General features: G+C 43.3%; 1 protein-coding gene across 16 annotated transcripts in view; it reads right to left on the bottom strand.

Annotated features, from left to right (window-relative positions):
* The window catches only part of abi3bpa (ABI family, member 3 (NESH) binding protein a), a 365809-nt gene that overhangs the window by 117509 nt on the left and 221604 nt on the right, over nucleotides 1–26696 (bottom strand). For 11 of the 16 annotated variants that reach the window (XM_086006953.1, XM_086006957.1, XM_086006961.1 and 8 more), the window contains 6 exons: nucleotides 25288–25428; nucleotides 23153–23242; nucleotides 22304–22441; nucleotides 15395–15535; nucleotides 14304–14384; nucleotides 11562–11651 (listed from right to left, as the gene is read on the bottom strand). In XM_086006953.1, the coding sequence (XP_085863079.1) occupies nucleotides 11562–11651; nucleotides 14304–14384; nucleotides 15395–15535; nucleotides 22304–22441; nucleotides 23153–23242; nucleotides 25288–25428 (681 nt within the window). Of the gene's footprint in view, nucleotides 1–11561; nucleotides 11652–14303; nucleotides 14385–15394; nucleotides 15536–18691; nucleotides 18833–22303; nucleotides 22442–23152; nucleotides 23243–25287; nucleotides 25429–26696 lie in introns of all 16 variants that reach the window. The other 5 variants (XM_086006964.1, XM_086006967.1, XM_086006969.1 and 2 more) reach the window with 4 other exon arrangements.

Genomic DNA, 26696 nt, shown 5'->3' with positions numbered 1-26696 from the left:
TTTCTGATTTAGTTATCTGCCCAGTTATTCATCGGAAAGCAGTCTTCCCTTTTCTGACATAGTGAGGTCAGTAAACATTCAACACTACAAGGGATCCCTGGGGTATTGGAGGTCTCACTCACAGAAACAGCCACCTGCTTCCACATGGCCCATGTTACAGCATGTGATGGGTTCTCCTTTGGTTTTCCAACTACTACATCCCTCCTTTCTCTAACTTGGCACAGTGGCACTTCCATATCAGCCGAGAAATTGCATTGCCTTTTCTCTTCTGTTGCACCAGCCATTTAAGTTCCTCTTCCAAGAGCCTGATCAGTCCTTTAACTGCATGCAGCCCTCGAAATAAGTAAGTTGTGCTATTACTCCGCTTCCCCCTGAGCATTACTGGCCCTTTGCTGGTGGGACTCTTGTCCTTTGTCCCACTAGCATTACTTAAACAAAGTGATTATCTGCACGAACATTTTTGTGGCCTTCTGCACATGTGCGCGGTATACTGGAGCTGCGCATGCACGCTATTTACCAAGGCCTGCAGGGCAGCGTGGGCCATGCTTTCCTTCAGCTCCATGGGAGAAGGCCCGTCACTGGATCCGTGCTGGCCGGGGGGGGGCGGGGGGAGAGAGAGAGAGAGAGAGAGAATCGGAGGGGAGAGAAGGTCAGCAACTCGGGGGGGAGGGGGAGGAAGGTGGTCATGGGCAAAAGTTCTATCCCATCACACTTATGTCGCCACATCAGGGTCCCAGGAATTTCCAAGTCAGTGTATTGACCATTCAATACAATTTGCACAAAAGTAAACCAAAGTTTACTAAATGTGGTATAATATTTACCACACAGAAGGTGTACATGTATGCCACAGGATGGTATAACTTAAGCTATGCCTTAAAGTTGCGTATGTAAAAACCTTCTCGAGTTGGAGTTTGGTTGACGATTGCCGATAATCCCTGATAACAGTATTATCTGTAGCAAATGCTCATAAAAGCAAATAACATCTTCGTGTGTCACTTTCTGTCTGTATCTAAGTGCTGTACTTTCGTAGAATTCAGTTTACTACAAAATAAACAGGCACCACTAAAGATAAAACCATGTTACTTAATTATGGAATAAATATAAGGCATTACATATATTAATATTTTCTATATAATGTCAAGTAACAGCATTGGCACCTACATCATAGGTTAGTGCAAATACCTGTGAATTCTTTGTCTTCTAAGTTACCATGTTCAGATATAAGGGTTGGACTGAATACATATGAGTTTGTCAGCTTATGGTCTGTAAGGGACAACAAAGAAACCAAATACAAACTGTAGTGTATGTACCTTAAAGAGAGAACTACTTTTACAGCTCCTGTATACTGTAGTACCGGCAGTGACCACACCTGTATATAAGCCTTGAGCATGCCTCTGTACCCCCAGTCTTGAGACTACCCTACTCCAGTAAACACCTGTTGATTGTTAAGTTACAGCATCCGTGTAGTTATTTGAAAACATCATACTCTCAGAATCACGGATCTAACAGTGGCGACGAGTGTCGATTCGAATCTACCTGCAACTCTGCATCTCCCTTCAAGGATTCGCTCCGGGAGGGCGGTGGAAGAAAGTCGAGGCCAGAAGCACGGGCGTCGACCACGAGCAACCGCCCAGTCGTCCGGCAGAGAGTGAACATCGCAGGGGAGGCTGTTGAGAGTCGGGCTTGGTTCCACAGCCACGACGATCCAGCAACAGACTGACAACAGGTACAGCACAGACCCTTCCCGGACAGCGGCGGCTGGAGCCGACCGACGGCAGAGAAAATGCCGAGCAGCGTCGACGGGGTAAGAGAGAGGGCGAAGTGCACAGGGCACAGCCGGGGGTTGAAATCAGAGCGGCGTCGAGGAAAAACAAAACGGAGATAAAGAGGGTAAAGCAGCAGGTGGGTTCAGGACTGAGTGGCGGAAACGGGGAAGGCGCACAGAAAGAAAAAAAAAAAACGCGCAGAGCACAGCCAGGGCTCAAGGGCTGAACAGTGTCCACGGGGAGAAGAAGGGAGAGCGTGGGAGACGCCACTGAGAAGAAGGGAGAGCACGGGAGACGCCATTTTTAGAAGCCGCAGCGGAGAAGGGCGAGCGCGGGAAGAAAGGGAAGCGCGGGAGATGCCAATTTGTGCCAGCGGAGAAGAAGGGAGAGCGCGGGAGACGCCATTGTTGACAGTTAAATCACACCCAGGGATGCCGAAGAGTGGCAGTATCTCTATGTTCGACAATGATGTCGAAGATTGGGCGACATATGTGGAACGTATTGAGGTGTACTGCAGGGCGAATGAAGTGCCAGATGCTAGGAAAGCACTGGTTTTGTTAAATTCCATGGGTGCAAAAACTTATGGCTTACTGCGAAACCTAATAACCCCAGAGAAGCCCGTGAATAAGAATTTCGATAGCATAGTAGAAATCCTACAGGACCACTTAAACCCCACACCGCTGCTGATAGCAGAAAGATTTAAGTTCCACAAAAGGAACCAGCATAAAGACGAAAGTAATGCTGAGTACTTAACGGAACTGCGCAAGCTATCGAAACACTGCCAGTTTGGAGTGGGACTAGCAGATACGTTAAGGGACAAGTTTGTGTGTGGGCTTCAAAGTGAAGGAACCCAGAAACGGCTTCTATCAGAAAAGGATCTTACGCTGGACAAGGCTTTCAGCATGGCAGTATCACACAAAGCAGCCGCAAGGGGCGCTGCAGAGATACAACGGAGACCACAAGAATATGGCACCAATGAAATGTCATATGGAACAGGGAAGTATTATCGCTGCGGCAGAACACACGACCAGAAGGATTGTTGGTTCAAGGACCAAGTGTGCAGACAGTGTGGAAAAGCAGGACACATAGCAAGAGTCTGCAGGTCAGGGAAGAAAACCAACAGCAAGAAATCTCCACAGGAGAAGTACAAAAAGGTACATAAGGTGATGGACAGTAGTTCAGACGAACAGAAAAGTGATACAGACTCCGGAAGCAAGGATCTGGGTTGTCTGAAACTACATAAGGTAACCAAAATGGAGGATTACCAGACTATCTGGGTCACACTCAAGATAGACGGAGTCCAAGTGAAAATGGAATTGGACACAGGATCAGCCCTAACAGTCATAAACCAAAGGGACTACAAGCGGCTATTTTCACACATACCCTTGAAAGCTACAGAGATTGTCTTGAAGACGTACACGGGGCAAAAAGTCTACCCCAAAGGAAAAATAAGGGTGAAAGTGATATACAAAGGCCAGGAAATACCTAAAATGGACCTATATGTATTGCCAGATGGAAGACCACCACTACTAAGACGTGAATGGGTCCGGAAGTTACAATTAGATTGGCATTCCATACAGGCACTGAAGGTTGAGGCCAAAAAGGATGACGACGTCACACCTGGACGACTGTCAAAAATACTAACTGACGCAAAAGAAGTGTTCCCGGAGGGACTCGGAACACTAAAAGGCATAACAGCAACGATTAAAATAGAGGAAAATGCAAGCCCAAAGTTTCTTAAGGCCAGACCAGTGCCTTATGCGATCAGACCAGCCGTCGAAGCAGAGCTGGAAGGGTTGGAACGTTCAGGAGTACTGTCCAAAGTAGACTGGAGTGAGTGGGCTACACCCATCATTCCTGTAATGAAGAGGTCGTTGAGTAATACGCCTGGGGAACCAAAGAAAGTCCGCATCTGTGGGGATTTTAAGGTGACAGTGAACCCAGTCCTTCACACGGTACAATATCCGCTTCCACGAATTGAGGATATTTTCGCCTCGCTATCTGGAGGTAAACGCTTCACCAAAATTGATCTAGCCCAGGCGTACTTGCAAATGGAGGTAGAAGAAGCCTCGAAACAATACCTCACGATCAACACTCATAAAGGTCTCTACCAATACAACCGGCTGGTGTTCGGGGTAGCATCGGCTCCGGCTATTTGGCAAAGGGCGATGGATCAAGTCCTGCAAGTGATTCCAGGGACCCAGTGTTATTTGGACGACATCCTGGTCATGGGCGAAAATGACAGTGATCACCTCGCCAACCTGGAGAAGGTGCTCACTAGATTAAAGGAATATGGGCTACGAGCTAATCGCCACAAGTGCGAGTTTTTCCAGAAGCAGATCTCGTATTGTGGCCACGTTATCGATGAAGAGGGGTTACATAAGTCCCCTGAAAAGATTGAGGCAGTAGTCAAGGCTCCAGCACCGGAAAATGTGTCACAACTGAGGTCGTTCCTCGGGCTGGTGAACTACTACCATAAGTTCTTACCAAATTTGTCTACAGTATTACACCCACTGAACACTCTACTGCAAACGGGGGTACCATGGAAGTGGAATGACGAACGTAAACGAGCTTTCCAGAAGTGCAAAGAATTGATCACATCAAAAGAGGTGTTGGCCCATTTCAACCCAGCACTACCAATTCGTTTGGCATGTGATGCATCACCCTACGGTATTGGAGCGGTGCTGTCGCACAAATTCCCAGATGGGTTGGAGAGGCCAGTAGCCTTTGTGTCTCGGTCACTAACCTCAGCTGAGCGCAACTACGCCCAGATTGACAGGGAGGCCCTCAGCCTATTATGGGGAGTAAAAAAATTCAACCACTAGCTGCATGGGCAGGAGTTCACCTTGCTGACTGACCACCAACCACTTGTCTCCATCTTTAATCCAAAGAAGGGCGTTCCGGTGATGACTGCACAACGGTTACAAAGATGGTCCCTTTTTCTTGGGGCGAACCAATATGAAATAGAATATAAAGGCACAAAACAGCATGGAAACGCTGATGGGCTATCACGCTTGCCACTGCCTACTGTGGAGGAAGCACCAGCAGTGGACCCTATCGAGATATTTTATTCATCAATAATTGAACGATTGCCAGTAACTAACACGGATATAGAGAAGGAGACCCGCAATGATCCGACACTGTCTCGGGTATATGATTTGACGGTGAGGGGATGGCCAACACATGGCGACTCACTGTTGCCAGCATTCTCATCCAGAAGAGAACAGCTGTCAGTATGCCAGGGGACAGTGATGTGTGGATCCCGAGTGGTGATTCCACCCAAGTTAAGTGAGAGTGTGCTAAATGAGCTTCATGAAGGTCATCTGGGAGGGGTGAAAATGAAAAGCCTTGCTAGGGCTTATGTGTGGTGGCCGGGGATCGATCAACAAATCGAGGGCCTAACCAAGAGCTCTTCAGGATGCCAGAAGGTCCAAAATGCACCACCACATGCCCCTCTACACCCATGGGAGTGGCCCTCCTCTCCATGGCAACGGGTGCATATTGATTTTGCTGGTCCATTCATGGACTCAATGTTCTTAATAGCAGTGGATGCTCACTCGAAATGGCCTGAGGTGATAAAAATGTCCTCAACCACTACAGAGAAAACGATTGCAGTCCTACGGACCATATTTGCCAGGAACGGCTTGCTAGAGCAGATTTGCTCTGATAATGGACCACAGTTTGTGTCCGAAGAGTTTCGGAAATTTATGAGAAGGAATGGGGTAAGGCATTACACATCCGTCCCGTATCATCCAGCCACAAATGGATTGGCTGAGAGGTTCGTACAAACCTTTAAAAAGGCGATAAAGGCCATGTGCGACGATGAAATTCCACTGCAGCATAAGGTGGACAATTTCCTATTAGCCTACAAAAATGCGACACATGCAGTTACCAACCAGACCCCGGCCATGATGTTCTTTAGCCGAAGGTTGAGATCTCGTCTGGATTTGCTCAGACCAAATGTGTGAAGAAATGTTGAGGATAAACAATTCCAGCACATCAATGAGAAGCCGACAAGGAGCTTCAATGTAGGACAACCAGTCTTGGCCCGTGACTACCGAACAGAGAAATGGCAACCCGGAACGATATGCACAAGGCAGGGGCCATTAATGTACACAGTGGATGTCAGGGAGAACATTGTGAGATGCCACGTCGATCAGATCTTAGCGTCACAGGAACGAGTCAACCCCATGTCTCGAGTACCTGGGGATGAACTCGACATACCGGTAGCATCTACCTCAGAACCAGTAGCAGTGGAAACTGATGAACTAACCGACGAAAAGGGGCCAGAATCACCTCTGCACCAAGAACAAGAACCTCAGGAAAGGCGCTATCCAGAAAGGATCAGGAAGCCGCCCCAAAGACTGAATCCATAAATGGACTATTTTTGTTTAATGTGCATGTTAAAGTGTTAATTGTTATTTGAATATTATGGGTACTGCTAATCTAAAAGGGGAGAAATTGTAGTGTATGTACCTTTAAGAGAGAACTACTTTTACAGCTCCTGTATACTGTAGTACCGGCAGTGACCACACCTGTATATAAGCCTTGAGCATGCCTCTGTACCCCCAGTCTTGAGACTACCCTACTCCAGTAAACACCTGTTGATTGTTAAGTTACAGCATCCGTGTAGTTATTTGAAAACATCATACTCTTAGAATCACGGATCTAACACAAACATTGTGTTTTTCACCAGAATTACACTAGTACCAATAGTTTGCCTTCTCCGTATATTCACCAAATGATACACTTAGGTAAGCACAATCTCTAAAATCCAAGAGGTACACATTATTCAGACAAGCAAAGCCCTTTAAAAGCTATGAGATGCAAGGTGTATTGCCTATCATTAAAATTTCACACAAAGATGAAAGATTCCATGCAAGACGCAGTGTACTGATTACCGAATACACTTTACACAAATATGCGGCAGAGTTGCTAAGTGCTGAGCAATGCTTCTGAAACAAGAAGTGTACAACTATGACACCGCTCGCTATCACTTTAGCTATGCCTTAAAATTGAATATTTAAATAATAATTTCTCCAATCTTAGTTTAGTTGGTCATTACAGATGATCTCTGGTAGCAACAGCTTTCTGGAAAATATTTATAAGGCAAGCAATAGCTTTTTCATCACTTATCTATATCTCAGTGAAATACTGTGCTCTAGTATTCATCAACTTACTTCCAACTGGACGGGCAGCACTAAAGATATGAGTACATTAACTGGTGTGGGGAATAAATGGGGACTAAATTCATTATGGCCTGTTTTTGGGCGTGATTCCAATGCGCACCTGATCTGAAAGGCCTGGGAACTGTACTAAGTTAGTCCTTGTGCCTCATTAGAATAGTTAGGGTGAGTTGCTGTTGCCTGCCATGTCGCCAGAGGCAGCTGGCCCCTGTGGCCCAATCCAATTTGGGCTGTGTGCCTCACCAGCAGTGGTCCTCAGATAAGTCCTGGGAGGGAGGGAGGGAGGGAGGAGGAGAACAGGAGCGGGGTCAAGCCAATGGCCCACAGTAATGCTGTGGAGCTCGGAGGAGCCATCTTCTGGCTGACCTCTTTTGCCAGTTGCAAATGAATGCTATTGACATTGAAATTAGCATAGGCACGATTCCTTAATTTTCTTGCAAGGAATGTACTGTGCGCTCAGATTGTCCAGACTGGGTGCTCTGAGTCAGACATGTTCTGAGCTGAGAAAGTCACTGTTTAAAGTGCAGTAGCTTATTTGGACAAAATATGAAAGTGGGCCTGCTACAGGCTCCTGCACTTCTTCAGCTGTAAGGCAGCCTGACTAGTTGCTTTCTGGCACTTCTGAAGTCATTGGAAGGGGGACTGGTGACAGACTGCAGTGGATGTATTGTTATTGGAAGAGACAACGACATCACCCATTGCCAGGTCCTGCTTCTGGCTTCCATTCACTGTATCAACTGAACTGTACGTGTGAGGGGACCTCATGTTAACAATAAAATCACTGAAGCACCTATGAATCGATTGCAACTGAAGCCGTGTGCAGTAGTCGTCTGCATATTCAAGACAGATGAAAAGACTGGTCTAATGGCCTCTGCTGTGAGAGGCTGTGCTGCAGATAATCCTGGAGACTGACTACATATTTCCCGATGAAAACCCTACACATGTGAACGATAGAATCCTTCATACTAGCCATCATACTGAATGCTCCTTGGTATGTCCACCAGTGATTCCAATAATCTCTCACGCTCCAAAAGCATTATTCTTGCAAAAGCTGAGCCCCAGAGATCAAGATACTTGCTCTCATCAGCTGCGAATGAAGGTGGTCTCACTGTCCAGCCAAGTGCTTTCTGTTCTTTCACCTGCTTCTGCTCAATTGTGCCTCTGTGGACTATCCAGTGTGCTGCCCTCAAACTGGAAAACTGAAATATTCTGGGTGAAATGGATCAATGATGTGGCTTTGCAAAGTGAGCTGCCAGCTGAGTTTATTTCTGACTGCCCGGGACAGCATCTTTTGCCATATGTGCAGTCGGAGAAAGAAGAAAACCGCATGTCTTCATAAAAGCTTGTAGTCAAGCAGCTTTCGCTGAAGAGCTGGCATGGACCTGCTGCTCGTTGAAGGCGTTTGTGTCAGTGATGGAACAGTAAAGTGTGTGAAAGAAGGATAAGTGTACAAACCCTGAAATGGGCCATGCCTATTGTTTTTTCATCTCCTGCTAACTCATCCAAACCCCATCCCTGGATTTGGAGAGCCTGCTCCTCAAAAGGGGTTAAAGGATGCAAGGTGGCAGTCCTCCTCTGGTGATTATCCTTTTCCTCTTGTTATTTGTTGCCTTCTGCTACAAAAGAAGCAGCACGCTTGGCTGCCATTGGTGGCATGAAATGTCCCTATGCCCATGTTTCATGGTATTGTCTTACCTAACGTACTTATTGTGAAAACAGAAACCTGCAACATGCAGGCATTGGGAGAAGATTGTCCTGTGCAGCCTCCTACTAAAGGTGGCGTTGCTGGGCAGGGGAGAGGTTGGAGAGTACACAGTGCAGCTCCATGAGCATCCATGGAGACAAAGTGAAGGAATGCATGGGTGCAAAAGGAGAGTTCATCAGTTGGAACAGTGCATAAGTATTTGTTGGCATTGCGGGCTTCCATCTTGCCTCTTCTGGTGAGAGCGTTGAATTTTTTGCAACCCTGAAGCTACTGCCTTGATGACCATTGTGTAGAAAGAGGAAGTTCCTCCCGAGTTGTACTTGTTGCAGCAAGATTTCTATCACCTCATCAACAAAGCTGCAGGCCCTTCTCCCTCGACTGCTGTCAGATATTTCTTCAGCTGAATAGTGCGGTCATGTCTCAACCAGCAATTTCTACAGAAGTTATTATCTTTCTATTGGGCATGCGCCCAACACAAGGCACGAGATGTAACTGGTGTAAGGTCACAAAATGAAAAGCAGCCAAACCGCGAAGTACAGGTGGATTCAGGTGCATCCCATTTGGTTTCATTTCAGCTGCATACCATCTGACTTACACATGGCAGAGGTGGGGGAGCCAGTATTTAGTGGCTGGGATTTTCCTCCCCAGCCCAATTCACTGCATAAGTGTGGTGGGCAGACAGGCTTTGCATTCACCCAATTGACTCACCGCTGACCCCAGCAAAAGGTACAGGAGCCAGCTTATGTAGATCTGTTTGTTCGGCTCCTGGTGAGAGTCCTGTACTCTAAATGTTCCACTTAGTCTAGCATTGCTAGACACCTGTGATGTAATGCTATTCCTAGCATTCAGCATTGCTAGGGCAAACATGATGTAAAATTTGACTTATGACATTACTCCATCATTAATATATTTACCCGAAGTGGGAATGTACCATCACTTCTGGTGTAATGGACCCAAGGCCCATTTGTTGCCTGCTCTATTACTGCCACACAAAAAAATGTGAAAAGGTCAAGGAAAATCCTTTTTCTGCTGCCTCCTGCTAAGCAGATGTTGTGCTTCCCTTGTGCAGTGGGTGCCCAGAGGTCCCAAACAGGATAGAGGCATTCGGCCTCACTGGCCAGCTACTTTTCTGTTCAACAACAATAAAGTAACCTCTTTGCTATATCTATTTCCAACCAACTCCTAATGACAGGAGTTCCTGCAGACAGACCCAATCTGGGCTGGGAGCTCACGGTGCAGATATAGGGCCAGTAATTCCGTTCCCAACGCGCGAGTATGGACGGTGTACTCACGCGTGTGGCCGGAGGAATTGCCGGATTCCAGCATGCACAGCGCATGCGTGGGAAACCGGCATTTCCTCTCCATCGAACTAAGGGGTTAAGAGGTCCAACGCGTGCGCGCAGGGCTCTGCGCGCACGCGTTGAACTTCCTTCGTTTTGACAGGTTTGCGCGTGTGCAAGGGCCTGGATTTTTTGGAAATGAAAAAAGGAGGCGTAAGTAGTGGATTCTTGAAGGTAAGTGGTCTATTATTTAAAATTATTACATTTTTTCCACAGCTTCATTGTTTTTAAGGACTGTACAGTAAGATAAGTTTATTTTTAGACCCGAATTCGTAAAAAAAAAAAAATTCCAAAAATTTTATTAATTGTTTTAAATAGTTTTTTAAAGTTATTTATAATTTATTTAATTATTGGGATGTTTTTTAAAATTTTAATTAAAGTTAAACTAGTCTTTTGGGCGGCCGTACTTTTCATGAGTTTGACAGTCTTTACTATCAAACTCATGAATGAGTTTCCCCTCCCCTGATTGGCTGCAGAGTGCTCACCTGATCCCAGCCGGCACATCGCACTAACTACGCCGCTGGATCAGGTAAGCACATCGCGCCGACATCTGAACCGGGCCAGTGACAGGAAATGCAAGCAGGCCCGGGCTTCAGATGTCAGCGCGCAGGGTGAGTGCAGATCGGGGGCTTGCACGCGCGGCAAGCTCCCGATCCTAATTTCAGGGCCATAATGATTTCAACCGTAGGTAAATCCTACAAAGGTGGCCCCACATGATGTCAGTAAGTGGAAAGATCATTGAAAAAACCGCCACTTTAGCACTGGAACTGCAGCATCAGCTCCATAATATATTTTCTAGGCAATATGTTTTATCAAAACAAAATCTACTAAACTTCCTGAAATGCACAGCACATTAACCATCCAACATACTTCACGCAAGCATAGCCAGGATAAGATGACAGACACTAAATGTAACAATGTTTAAGCATTGTGAAATACACAATGTTTACCAGGCAATATAAGCACAGTGTCTAAACACCGTGTGGTACACAGTTGATTGGCCATCTTAATTAATTCAGACAAGCACAGCCCTTACAATTCATGAGATGTATGATGTTGCTCAACAAATATATTTGACAGAGCAGCAATCAAAAGACTCCATGCAGATTACAATGCATTGATTACCCAATGCACTTTTCACTAAAGTAAACCAGAGGTTATTTTAGTGTAGCATAACATTTCTGATACAGGAGCTCAATGTTTATGTCACAGATTATCACTTCAGCCATGCATTAAGATTACACATAAATATTTTTGCACAGTCTCAAAATGGTTGATATAAATAGATGATCACTGATCTAGCAGCATCCTCTGTGCTAAATATTCACAAAGCCAAACAACATCACCGCATCAGCTTTTGTCCATTTCTAAGTGAAATGCTGTGTTTTGGCATTCCTCAAAATGAGCATACACATTAAAGATAAAGCAGTAACATTAAACTGTAATTCCTTAAAATAACCTAAGTGTAGAATAAATGTTTTACCTAAGGTGCTAGCATATAAATTGTTTCTGCATAATGTTACATGATAGCATTACTGTCCACACCATAGGTTATCACAAGTACCTGTGAATTCCTTGTCCTCTATGTGGTCAAGCTCAGATACAGAGGTTGGAATGAACACATGTGAAGTGTCAGAAGTTGGCAGCTTATGGTCTGTAAGGGATAACAAATAAACCAAATACAAACCTTTGTGTCTTGCACCAGAACAATACCAGTGTCAATAACCTGCCTTCTCTCTATCTTAAGAGACATTTATGTCCATATTTTTATTAGTTCAATGTGCTTCATATAAATAAAACTAGTGACTTGATAAGAAACAACAATGTTTTAACTCCAACAAAACATATAATGGATTGACCAGGCAATGCAATGTATGCAAAGAAAGTCCAATGAATCATGCAAGGCTGATTGACCATCCAACAAACTACACACAAGCATAGCCACGATAATATGATAGACAATATTAAAGCTCCATGAAAAACAGGAATATTCACAAAGCAATATATTTTATATAACTCCAAAAATACACAATTTTGGGGCATCCAACGTGATTCAGACAAGCAGTGCCCTTAATACTCCTGAGATACGCTATGGATTGTGCCTCAAATAAATATCACAGAAGGGCAACAACAAGATTCTATGCAAGACATTTTAACCCAGAGTGGGAACTGGGCGGGCAGTGGCTGAGATGAATGCCAGCCACGCGCCCCCACCCCACCGTCTCCCCTGACCGTGGCAAAGTGAGGCCAAGCGAATTTAACTCCCAAGCCTCAGCTGCATGGCCCTTGGCCAGTTGCCTGCCCAAAACTTGCAGGAAGAGACATAGTTTCGGGCAGCAGGAGGCCAGGACTGGAGGAATGGTCATCGGCGCTTGGGTAAATCATGAGGAGGGGGGTTTCAGGAGGGAGCCTGGGGTAGAGGAGATCTCAACTTTTCTTGTGGTGCTTGGAGGAGTACTCCTGCTCCTCCTGGCACCGGAAAATAAGTAAACAAAAAAGAGAGTTAAATGCTGTGCCTGTTTGGGCTCATCTGCTCCTCTTCCACAAAGCGTAAAATTCACAATGAGCTCCCTGCTCAGGCCACCGGTTAAAATCATATCAGCATATTTAAAGAAGGAGCCGCCATCTTCAGACGGGTGTGCTTACTGCCTGCTCAGAAGAGCAGGTTAAAATAGATGGTTTCTGTCACGCAGGTAGGGTTGAAATTGCCCCTATAGTGTATTGACTAACCAATACACATCATTCCAGTGCAAAATACAGTTCACTAAATGAAACTGAAAGAATGTGGCATATCACTCATCGAATGTACTTTATATCACCAGTTGATGTCACTTTAGCTTATGTCTTAAAATTGAGACAGCCTAGGTGATATTCTTAGTATCATGCACATATAAGTACTTAGTAATTTGGATGGTTCTTGCACCAGTTTTCAAAGAAGCCCTTGAGCACTTTAAATGCCATAGCATACAAGGCTATGGACCAAGTGCTGGAAAATGGGATTAGAATAGATAGGGCTTGATGGCCGGCGCGAACGTGATGGGCCGAAGGGCCTCTTTCAGTGCTGTATAAATTTATGACTCTATATAGGGCTGGATTTTCATTGAAGAGGCGGGTAGGAGGCGGGACTACAACTTTCGGGGTTGTAGTCCCGCCTCCATCGAGTTCTAGCCAACCCACGCGATTTTGACTTGATTGACCTTGTTGAGCCCGCCCAGCGGGCTCAGCAGGCCAATTAAGGGCCACCTAGTAACCGGTGACATCACAGATTGATATTTCATCTGTCAAGACCTTTTGACAGATGAAATATCAGCGTTTCACAGCTGTTTGAAGCTGTCAAACAGACAATCTGTACGCCAGGTTAATTCCTTCCTCTCAGGATGATTTAGAGATCTCCCCAGAACAGAAAGCTGAATGCTGCAATTTTTGACAGATCACGGCCATTCTGCTTTCTGTGCCAGTGAGATGAGGGACTCCCGGGACCTGAAGGAAGGCTGTAAAGGTAAGTACATGTAAGTAAAACTTTTTTAAACACTTTACACACACCAAACACACTTACCTCTTCACTCATGCACCCATCACTCACCTGAACACCGGACATCTCGACCCCTCCAAGCCCTTCATCCCGATGGTCCGCCTCGCTAACTTGGCGTGGTTTGGAGCCGTCGGGAATCCCACATTTCACCAATGAAAATAGCGATTAGGCTAAAAACTGCCTGTTAACTACCTGTTAACAGGCAGCTAATTGGCACGAATCCCCTTCCAGCCTCGGGGAGGCGGGTCCCAGTGCGGGGCGGGTACCCGCCTCCTTTGAAACTGGCATGGAGGCGGGTTGGGGGCGGGATGGGTTCGTGCCCCCCCCGATTTTGGGATTTTAACCCCCCACACACCTCCAATCCCACCTCCACGGCCCAATGAAAATCCTGCCCTATGACTCTAAGCCGATTGAGTCGAACTGGCCTTTCATATTCACACACATTTTTGTTCTTAAGGGCAAATGTTAATGATTCCACATTGTCTCATGCAGGTCAGCTTTGATCTAGATATATGTGTGAAATACTCTGTTGTAGCAGTCATCAGCTTAGTTTAATATGGACAGACAGTACAGAAACAAATGCCGAACAAACAGTAGAGGTAATTCCATAAATATAACTATGGAATAAATGTATTTCTTAGAGAGTCAGACAGACTGCAGATAGAAAAAAAACATGCAAAATGATGAATAATGTAAGCCATGGATGCTTATAAAATGTTCTGCACAGTCATGTGATATTATTTACAGCCGTGCCACAGGTAGTTTTGGGAATACCTGTTATTTTTTTCTCTCCTGTGTCATATACAGGGGTTGGATTAAACAAAATTGCAGTGTCAGATGTTGAGAGCTCATAGTCTGTAATAGATAACAAATAAACCAAGTGAAATCTCGGTGACCTTTTTCAGAAACAACACTAGCATTGCTGTACATATTACTTATAAATGTTGGTGGCTATCCCGAGAGAATAATGCCCCTGGTATAACTCTCCCAATTATGTCAGGGCATGGATTTAATTCCATTCTAGGTAATGAACAAGATAAGGTATTAACCAAGTAATATAGTTTTTGCAATAAGTGGAAGGTTGTGTAAGCAGGTGCTGTCCAAGTTAGTCACTGGAAAAGGTCAATGCTTTTGCTTTAGATTTTAAAATGAGGGCCATCATCAGCTGATAGCAGATATATGGTTGGTTCGACGCAAAACAGAATTAGAACATTCTTTATATTACTGGACATCAATGTAGCACTGTTGCAGAATTGGTCTTATTTCATTATAATGACAATTAATGGATTCCAAAGTAACCACACATCGAGCACCCAAAAATACATTTCATACAATACTAAATTCTACATAACATAATGTATTGACAAATTAATGCAATATTATTCAAATCGATTCATTCAAGAACGATATGCCAATAGACACTCCATGCAGTAACAATGTTTTAACTATGTAAAAGGTATTTTTTAGCATCTGATAAACATCACAACAATATAGCCATGATAAGCTGACAGACACTTTACAGCCAAGCACAGTGTCTTAACTTCACGAAATAAGCGTGTGGACCGAATAATCCAACAGAGATAAGCAAAATGCTTAAATTCCATGAAATTCCATGCAGTGGATTGCTCATTTCATATACTTTGTGCGACAAGAATGAATGGGTTCCATGCAAGGACGTGTATTGACTATCAAATACACTTTACACACAAGTAAACCGAACACTCATTTAACTGTAAAAGTGTGGCACAGCATCTACAGCATGTGTCCTAACGATCAGCAACTTTAGCACAAACCTCAACATGCAGTTATAATTATTTACTCCATTCCCAAGTTCACACCCAAGGCACAAATATTGTCGGAAGTACCTGTAACTTCAGTTTCTCCTATGTTAGCAGGTTCAGATTCTGGGATTGGATTGAACACATTAGGGGTGTCAGAGACCGGCAGCTCATAGTCTGAGATTAAACTGGACACATTAGGAGTGTCAGAGGTTGGTACCTCATGGTCTGCATGGGGAGAAGAAGGAAGCCAGATACAAAATTCTTAATCTTTCATGAAAATAATCCCTGTGTTGTTCTGATGAATACATTTGTATTACCTGACATCATTACCATGTAGCACTGTTTCAGAATTGGTCTTATTCTTCCATTATAATAACATTAAATTGATTCCAATGTTACCACACATTGAAATGTATTATTAGGTGCACAATCAATACTAAACTCTACAGAATGTGTCCTAGGTTGCTGAAAGAAGCAAAGGCAGAAATAGCAGAAGCATTAGTCACAATCTTTCAATCTTCATTGGATACAGGAGTTGTGCCAGAGGACTGGAGGGTTGCTAATGTTATACCACTATTCAAGAAAGGGGAGAGGGATAAACCAGGAAACTACAGACCAGTCAGCGTAACATTGGTGGTGGGGAAGTTATTGGAAACCGTTATCAGGGACAAAATAAACTTTCATTTGAAATGGCATGGTTTAATCAAGGAGAGCCAGCATGGATTTATGAAAAGCAAATCATGTCTGATTAACCTGAGATTGAATTCTTTGACGAGTTAACAAAGAAGGTTGATCAAGGTAGTGCAGTAGATGTATATATGGACTTTCGGAAGGCATTCGACAAAGTGCCACACAGGTTTGTTAAGAAGATGGAAGCCCATGGAATTAACGGGGAAAGTGGCAGTATGGTTATGGAATTGGCTCAGTGACAGGAAGCAGAGGGTGGTGGTGGAGGGATGTTTTTCAGACTGGGAGATGGTTTGCAGTGGTGTTCCCCAAGGGTCAGTTTTGGGTCCATTACTCTTTTCAATTTTTATAAATGACCTAGACTCGGGTGTAGGGTGCAGCATTATGAAGTTTGCCAATGATACAAAACTTGGCAAAGTCGTAGATCATGATGAGAATAGTTATAGGTTTCAGGATGACATAGATAGTGTGGTGAAATGGGTAGAAGCATGGCAGATGGAATTCGATGTGGAGAAGTGTGAAGTGATACATTTTGGAAGGACTAATAGGGAAAGACAGTATAGTATAAATGCCACTATTTTGAAAAGTGTAGATGTGCACAGAGACCTTGGTGTCCATATACACAAATCCTTAAAGGTGGCAGGGCAAGTTGATAAGGTGGTTAAAAAGCATCTGGGTTACTTGGGTTTATAAATAGAGGAATAGAATATAAAAGCACAGAGAACATGCTAGAACTTTATAAATCACTGGTTAGGCCTCAGCTGGAGTATTGTGGGCAATTCTGGGCACCACACTTCGGGAAAGATGTAAAGGCCTTAGAAAGGGTAGAGAGGAGGTTTACCAGGATGTTACCAAAGTTGAGGGACTTCAGTTATGAGGAGAGGTTGGAAAAGTTACGACTGCCTTGGAACAGAGAAGGTTATGAGATGACCTAATATGGGATTTCAAGCTGATGAGCGGTTTTGATTGAGTAGATAGAGAAAAATTATTCCCTCTGGTGGATCAATAACTAGGAGGTCACAGATTCAAAATCATTGGCAAAGGATCTCGCGGGGAGATGAGGAGAAATTTTTCATACTGAAAGTTGACGGGATCTGGAATGCTCGACTTGAAAAGGTGGTGGAAGCTGATTCCATAAATAATTTTAAAAGGGAGTTGAACAGGTACTTGGAGGATGAGGAACTAGAAGGTTACGGACAAAAAGCGAGGGTGTGGGACTAAGCACGACTGCTCTTTCAAAGAGCTGGCACAGGCACGATGGGCCGAATGGCCTCCTTCTGTGCTGTCAGTTTCTATGATTCTATAACATAATGCAGTGAATAATTAATTCAATATTACTCAGAAAGTTTCATACAAGAGTGAAATAACAGGCATTCCATGCAACAACATGGTTTCCATTATGTAAAAGATATTTATCATCCAATAAGCTTCATGACAATATAGCCATAATAGGTTGACAGGCACTTTAAGGCCAAGCAGTGTCTAAATCATGGAATCATACAGCACGGAGGAAGGCATTTCAGACCATCATACCTGTGTCGCTTCTATGAAAGAGCTATCAAATTATTCCCATTACCTGCACTTTCCCCACAGCCCTGCAATTTCCCCCCCCTGCAAGTACATATCCAATTACCTTTGAAAGTTACTATTGAAACTGCTACCCTTTCAGGCAATACATTCCAGATCATAACAACTTGCTGCATTAAAAAAAAAATTCTCCTCATGTCCACTCTGGAACTTTTGGAAATTGGCAGCGACTGCTGCCAACGAAGTTGAAGTAGTTGCACATGCGCAGTCGAAGTGTTTTTTTGGTTGTTTGCGTCACGACTCTTGGGCTCTGGGGAAAAAAAGCCGGGAACAGAGCAGGTCTTCGGGACTGTAGGAAAAAAGTCAGGAACGGAACGGGTCTTCAGGACTGTAGGAAAAAAAGCTGGGAAGGGAGTGGGCTCTGTGGAAAAAAAGCCGGGAAGGGAGCGGGCTCTGTAGGAAAAAAAGCTGGGAACGGAGCAGGCTCTGTGAATAAAAGCAGAAACATCATCGACATCAGCTTCCAGATCAATGTGCAGAACGTTTCTGTGCAGCTCCCGGTCATTGGCAGCAGTCCCTCCGTTGGAAATTACCTCACGTGTCCTCTGGTTACCAACCCTCGTGCCAGTGCAAACAGTTTCTCCCTATTTATTCTACCTAAATCCCTCAGCATTTTGAACACATCTATTCAATCTCCCCTTAACCTTCTTTGTTACAAGGAGAACAATCCCAGCTTCTTTAGTCTCTCCACAAAACTGAAGTCCTCATCCCTGCTACCATTCTAGTAAATCTCCTCTCCACCCGCTCCAAAGCCTTGGCATCCTTCCTGAAGTGTGGTGCCTGAACTTCATGACATAAGCGCGAAGAACAAATAATCCAACAGCGAGAAGCAAAATGCTTAAATTCCAGGAGATATGCAGTGCATTGTTCATTTCATATACTTTGTGCAACAATGATGAATGGGTTCCATGCAAGGCCCTGTATTGGCTATCAAATACGCTTTACACACAAGTAAACTGAACACTCATTTAACTGTAAAAGGGTGGCATAGCATCTACAGCATGTGTCCTAACTATCTGTCACTTTAGCACAAACATCAACATGCACTTATAATTATTTACTCCATTCCTGAGTTCACATCCAAGGCACAAATATTGTCAGAAGTACCTGTAACTTCATTCTTTCCTATTTTAGCAGGTTCAGATTCTGGGATTGGATTGAAAATATATGGAGAGTCAGAGACCGGCAGCTCATAGTTTGAGATTAAACTGAACACAATATGAGTGTCAGAGGTTGGCATCTCATGGTCTGCATGGGGATAAGAAGGAAGCCAGATACAAATTTTTGAATCTCTCATGAAAATAATCCGTGTTGTTTTGATGAATATATTTGTAGCACTGGACATTAACAACAACAACTTGTATTTATATCATTACAATATAACACTGTTGCAGAATGATCTTATTCTTTCAAAGAGCCAGCACAAGCACATGGGTACAAGGGTACTACTGTACTCATGGGGGACTTTAATCTTCATATAGACTGGGCAAACCAAATTTGCAGTAATAACGTGGCAGACGAGTTCATGGAATGCATTCAAGGTAGTTTTCTAGATCAGTATGTCGAGGAACCAACTAAGGAACAGGCTATTTTATATCTAGTATTGTGTAATGAGATAGAGTTAATTAATAACCTTGTAGTAAAGGAGCCTCTGGTGAAGAGTGATCATAATGTAATCAAATTTTATATGGAGTTTGGGAGTGATTTAGTTAAATCCAAAACTTGGGTTGTAAATGTGAACAAAGCAAACTACGTAAGTATGAGGGGTGAGTTGGCTAAGGTAGATTGGGATACTAGATTAAAAGATATGATGGTAGATGAGCAATGGCAAATATGTAAAAAATTAACTAATATTTCACAATGAATATGCATTCCCCATAGGAATAAAAACCCCACGGGATTAACAACACATAGCTAACAGGAGAAGTTAAAGATAGTATTAGATTAAAGGAAGAGGCTTATAATATTGCCAAAAAGAGCAGTAAGCCTGAAGATTGGGAGGATTTTAGAATTCAGCAAAGGATGACCAAGAAATTGATAAAGAAAGAGGAAAAGAGAATGAGAGTAAACTAAGAAAGGACATAAAAACAGATGGAAAAGCTTTTATAGATATGTAAAAAGGAGAGATTAGCAAAAGTAAACATGGGTCCCTTACAGGCAGAGACAGGAGAAATTATAATGGGAAATAAGGAAATGGCAGAGACATTAAACAAATATTTTGTATCTGTCTTCACGGTATCAGACACAAATAACATTCAAGGAATAGTGGGTAACCATGGGTCTAGCGAGAATGAGGAACTTAAAGAAGTTAGTATTAGTAAGGAAATAGTACTGGATATATTAATGGGACTAAAATTCAACATATCCCCTGAACCTGATGTCCTACTTATGGAACTGGGGGTAATATATTAGCATGGATTGAGGATTGGTTAACAGACAGAAAACAGAGAGTTGGAATTAACAGATCATTTTCAGGTTGGCAGCCTATAACTAGTGGGGTACCACAAGGATCAGTGCTTGGGCCTCAGCTAGTTACAATCTATATCAATGACATAGATGAGGGGACCAAATGTAATATATCCAAGTTTGCTGACAATACAAATGTTAGGTGGGAAAGTAAGCTGTGAAGAGGATGCAAAGAGGCTGCAAAGGGATATAGACAGGTTAAGTGAGTGGACAAGAACACGGCAGATGGAATATAATGTGGAGAAATGTGAAGTTATCTACTTTGTTAGGAAAAATAGAAAAGCAGAATACTTTTTAAATGGTGAGATACTGGGAAATGGTATTCAGAGGGACCTGGGTGTCCTTGTACACAAATCACAGAAAGTTAACATGCAGGTGCAGCAAGCAATTAGTAAAGCAAATGGTATGTTAGCCTTTATTACGAAGGGATTGGAGTATAAGAGTAAATGGCCTAGAAATTGAGTTTGCGCTGCGCCAGGGCTTTAGCGCCGGAAGTTAGCGCCGGCGCTAAAGCCCTTTGCGCGCGCCAAAAATTCAGTAGCGCCGCGCCCAAACGGCTGCCGGCGCTACTGAAGGGTTTTAGCGCCTGAAAACTGGCGCAACGCGCCGCATTGCGGCGCTGCGGCGCCCGCTGCGGTGCGGCAGGCTCGGGAAGTGCAGGCCTCCTCCTTCCGTTAAGGAGGAGCTGCCTGCACCCGGCCGCGGCCCGCGCAAATCTCATCAAAAATGAGCCCGGCACCTCGGACAAGTGCCGGGCTTGCATCTGTTCCGGGGGGGGGGGGGGGGGGAGAAGTCTGGGGAGGGAGCTGCGGGCAGGCGGCCGGCGGGAAAGCGGCCGGCCGCCGCGCCTCCTTAAAGCGCCGGCGCAGACTCCGGCAACACTCGTTTGCCGGAGTCTTAGTTGCGGCTGCCACTGGCGAGGCGGCCGCAACTGAATTTCGGCTTGGGGCCGGGTTACCACGGCAACCGGGACGCTGCGCACACCGATGACGTCATCGGTGCCGGCGCAGCGCTACCGGTCTACCGCCGCGGAAGGGCGCCAGGCAATTTAGGAACCGGCGCCAATTGCAGCGCTAGGCCCTCTAGCGCCGCAAAATCGGTGCTAAGGGCACTGAATTTCTAGGCCAATAAGTCTTACTAGAATTATATAGGGCAGATCACACCTCGAGTACTGTGTACAGTTTTGGTCTCCTTACTTAAGGAAGGATATATTGGCTTAAAGGGACTGATTCCTGGGATGAGGGGACAGTCCTATAAGGAGAGGTGGCATAGACTAGAACTATATTCCATAGAGTTTAGAAGAATGAGAGGTGATCTCATTGAAACACATAAAATTCTTAAAGGACTTTGACAGGGTGGACGTTGGGAGGATGTTTTCCCTAGCTGGGGAGTCTAGAACAAGTGGTCACAGTCTCAGAACACGGGGTTGGCCATTTAGGACTGAGATGAGGAGAAATTTCTTCACTCAAAGGGTTGTGAATCTTTGGAATTCTCTGCCCCAGAGAGCTGTGGATGCTCAGTCGTTGAGAATATTTGGATACTAAGGGAATCAAGGGATTTGGGGATAGTGCAGGAAAGTGGAGTTGTGGTAGATGATCAGCCATAATCTTATTGAATGGCAGAGCTGACTCGAAGGGCCGAAGGGCCTACTCCTGCTCCTACTTCATATGTTCATATGTTCTTTCATTATAATAACATTAAATGGACTCCAATGAAACCTTAAATTTCATACAATACTAAACTATACAGAACATAATGTATTGACTAATTAATTCACTATTATTCAAACAGATACATATCAATTGATATGACAACAGACACACCATGCAACAAAATTGTTTCCACTACATAAAAGCAATTATCATCCAATAAAATTCACAACGGTGTAGCCATGATAAGCTGACGGACACTTTACAGCCAAGCACAGTCTCTGAACTTCACTAAATAAGCGTGTGGACCAAATAATCCAACAGAGATAAGCAAGATTCTTAAATTCCATGAAATGTGCAGCGGATTGCTCATTTCATATACTTTGTGCAACAAGAATGAATGGGTTCCATGCAAGGCCGTGTATTGACTATCAAATACACTTTACACACAACTAAACCGAACACTCATTTAACTGTAAAAGTGTGGCATAGCAGCTACAGCATGTGTCCTAACTTCCTTTCACTTTAGCACAAACCTCAACATGCACAATTATTTATGCTATTCCCGAGATCACACCCAAGGCACAAATATTGTCGGAAGTACCTGCAACTTCAGTTTCTCCTATGTTAGCAGGTTCAGATGGGATTGGATTGAACACATTAGGGGTGTCAGAGAACGGCAGCTCATAGTCTGAGATTAAACTGAACACAGTAGGAGTGTCAGAGGTTGGCACCTCATGGTCTGCAGGGGATAAGAAGGAGCCAGATACAAAATTCTTAATCTCTCATGAAAAAAACACCCGAGTTGCATTGATGAATATATTTGTATTACTGGACATCATTACAACCTAGCAATATTGCATAATGGTCTTATTCTTTCATTATAATATTAAATGGATTTGATTGTAACCATGAATTTTGCAACTAATAATACTTTTTATACAATACTAATTTATACATAACATAATGTATTGACTAATTCATTCAAATTTATTCAAAAAGTTTCATCTAAGAGTGATACGACAACACGCTCCATTCAGCAACATTGATTCCACTACGTAAAAGCTATTTATCATCCAATAAACTTCAGAACAATATAGGTGTGATAGGTTGACAAACACTTTACAGCCAAGCACAGTATCTAAATTCCATGAAATAAGGACGTTGACCAAATAATCCAACGAAGATAAGCAAAATGCTTAATTCCAGGAGATATGCAGCGGATTGCTCATTTCATATAATTTGTGCCACACATTGAAAGAGTTCCATGCAAGTCAGTGTATTGACTATCAAATACACCTGATACGCATGTAAACCGAACACTCATTTAACTGTAAAAATGTAACATAGCATCTACAGCATGTGTCCTAATTTTCTCTCACTCAACACGCACTTATAATTATTTACTCTATTCCTGAGTTCACACCCAAGACACAAATTTTGTCAGAAATACCTGTAACTTCAGTATCTCCTATCATAGCAGGTTTAGATTCTAGGATTGGATTGAACACAGATGGAGTGACAGAGGTTGGCACCTCATGGTCTGCAGGAGATAAGAAGGAAGCCAGATATGACATTTTTAATCTCACGTGAAAATAATCCCTATGTTGTTTTGTTAAACATATTTGTATTACTGGACATCATTACAATGTAGCATTGTTGCAGAATTGATCTTATTACTTCATTATAATAACATTAAACGGATTCCAATGTAACCATAAATGTACATAATAACAGTTCATACAATATTAAACTATGAGGGGGGTGATTTTGCCAATGGGGGCGCATTGGAGGCGGGACTGCTGCTTGGCGGATTGATGTCCCGCCTCCATCGATTTGTGGCCAACCCACGCTATTTTCCCTTGATTGACCTTGTTAAGCCCGCCTAGTGGCCTTAGCAGGCCAATTAAGGGGAAGCCGGTTGCAGAGAATGTCAACGTATGACGTTTGATCTGTCAAAAAATTTTGACAGATGAATTCTCATCGTTTGACAGCTCTGTGAAGCTGTCAAACAGTGACATTCTCTTTAGTTTGATGAGGTCTTGAATTAAACTTGTTTCTTTTACAGAAACGAGATGGTTGTTGCATCTGAGAATGCAACGGCCATCTGTCATCTCCAACACGGAGCTCCGAGACTCTCCGTATACACACTGACTGAAGCCTGCAGGAAGAAACAAAGGTAAGTACACTTTTACTAACACTTTGCACTTACCTCAGATACTCACCTCTCCACTCTTGCATGCATCACTCACCTCCACAGGACACATTTACACCCCCTTCCCCAACCCCCACAGACCCAGTACTCGCCTCGCTGACCTGGTGGGTTTCGGAGCCTTTGGGAAGCCCGCACTTGTGAGGGCAAAAAGGGGATAATCCTATTTTCTACCTGCTATCTGGCAGTTAATAGGCTTTAATCCCTTCCCGGCAGGGGACGGCTACCCAACTCCTGGCAAGATGGCATGGAGGCGGGTTGGTGGTGGGTTGAGCACCCGCCCCCAGATTGTGCCATTTTCCCGGCAGTCCCGCCTCCATACCCGCCTCCCCAGGGCTGGCAAAATTGCCGCCTTAGTGTGTAAACTAATTAATTCAATATTATTCAAAAAGATTCATCTAAGAGTGATATGACAACAGACACTCCACGCAACAACATTGCTTCCACTAAGTAAAAGCTAATTATCATCCAATAAGCCTCACAACAGTGTAGCCATGACAGGTTGACAGACTCTTTACAGCCAAGCACAGTCTCTAAATATTGAAGTCATACAGCACAGAAGGAGGTCATTTGACCCATCATGCCTGTGCTGGTTCTTTGAAAGAGCTATCGAAATGTTTCCTATTCCCTTGCTCTTTCCCCAGAGCCCTGCAATTTTTCCCCTTCAAGTATTTAACCAATTCCCTTTTGAAAGTTACCATTGAAACTGCAACAACCACCCTTTCAGGCAGTGCATTCCAGATCATAGCAACTCACTGCATTAAACAAAATTCTCCTCATGTCCCCTCTGGTTCTTTTAGCAAATTACCTTACATCTGTGTCCTTTGGTTACTGACCCTCGTGCCAGTGGCAACAGTTACCCTCTATTTACCTAAACCCCTCAGAATTTGGAACACATCTATTCAATCTGCCTCAACAATATCTGATCTAAGGAGAACAATCACAGCTCCCCTAGTGTCTCCACAAAATTGAACTTAACTCTACTACCATTCTAGTAAATCACCTCTCCACCCTTTCCAAGGCCCTGACACCCATCCTGAAGTGTGGTGCAAAAACTTCCTGACATAAGCGCGTTGTCCAAATAATCCAACAGGGATCAGAAAAATGCTTACATTCCAGGACATATGCAGTGGATTGCTCATTTCATGTATTTCATAAAACAACTACGAATGGGTTCCTTGCAAGGCCGTGTATTGAATATCAAATACACTTTACACACAACCAAACTGAACACTCATTTAACTATAAAAGTTAGGAGTAGAATCTACAGCATGTGACCTACCTATCTATCACTGTAGCACAAACCTCAATATGCACTTCTTATATTTACTCAATTTCCGAGTTCACACCCAAGGCACAAATATTGTCAGAAGTACCTGTAACTTCAGTATCTCCTATTTCAGCAGGTTCAGATTCTGGGATTGGACTGAACACATATGGAGAGTCAGAGACCGGCAGCTCATAGTCTGAGATTAAACTGAACACATTAGGAGTGTCAGAGGTTGGCACCTCAGGGTCTGCAGGGGATAAGAAGGAAGCCAGATACAAAATTCTAATCTCTCGTGAAAATAATCCCTGTGTTGTTCTGATGAATATATTTGTATTACTGGACATCATTACAATGTAGCACTGTTGCAGTACTGATCTTATTCTTTCATTATAACAACATTAAACAGACTCCAATGTAACCATAAAATGCATATATAATAATACATTTCGCAATACTAAATACATAGTGTTAATTAATTAACTCAATATTATTCAAAAAAACTCATATAAAAGTGATATGACAACAGACACTCCATGCACCAACATTGTTTCCACTAAGTAAAAGCTAATTATCATGCGATAAACTTCACAACAATGTAGCCATGATAGGTTGATAGACACTTTATAGCCAAGCACAGTCTCTAAACTTCATTAAATTAAGCTCATTAACCAAATAATCCAACAGAGATAAGAAAAATGTTTAAGTTCCCTGAAATGTGCAGTGGATTGCTCATTTATATACATTGTGCAACAAGAATGAATGGATTCCATGCGAGACAGTGTACACTTTACACGCAACTAACCCGAACACTCATTTAACTGTAAAAGTTTGGCATAGAATCTACAGCATGTGTCCTAACTATCTGTCACTAGCACAAACCTCAGCATGCACTTATAATTAGTCACTCTATTCCCAAAACCACACCCAAGGCACGAATATTGTCAGAAGTGCCTGCAACTTCATTCTCTCCTATGTTAGCAAGTTCAGATTCTGGGATTGGATTGAACACAAGGAAGCCAGATACAAAATACTTAATTTCTCATTAAAAAAAACACCCATGTTGCATTGATGAATAAATTGATGATTAAAAAAGGACATCATTACAATGTAGCAATATTGCATAATTGGTCTTATTCTTTCATTATATTAACATTAAATGGATTCAAATGTAACGATGAATTGTGCAACTAATAATGCTTTTTATACAACACTAATCTATACATAACAAAATGTATTGAAATTTCATGAAATAAGGACATTGACTAAATAATCCAACGAAGATAAGCAAAATGCTTAATTCCAGGAGATATGTAGCGGATTACTCATTTCATATAATTTGTGCCACACATTGAAAGAGTTGCATGCAAGACAGTGTATTGGCTATCAAATACAATTGACACACAAGTAACCCGAACATTCATTTAATTGTAAAAATGTAACATAGTATCTACAGCATGTGTCCTAACTTTCTATCACTGTATCACAAACCTCAACATGCACTTTAATTATTTACTC

This window comes from Somniosus microcephalus, chromosome 14 (genome assembly GCF_052327205.1).
Source record: "Somniosus microcephalus isolate GS21.2 chromosome 14, FLI_Smic_1.0, whole genome shotgun sequence".
NCBI classification, from domain to species: Eukaryota; Metazoa; Chordata; class Chondrichthyes; order Squaliformes; family Somniosidae; genus Somniosus; species Somniosus microcephalus.
The sequence above is the reverse complement of the archived record's forward strand: the minus strand, read 5'-3'. Positions and strand labels throughout refer to the sequence as shown.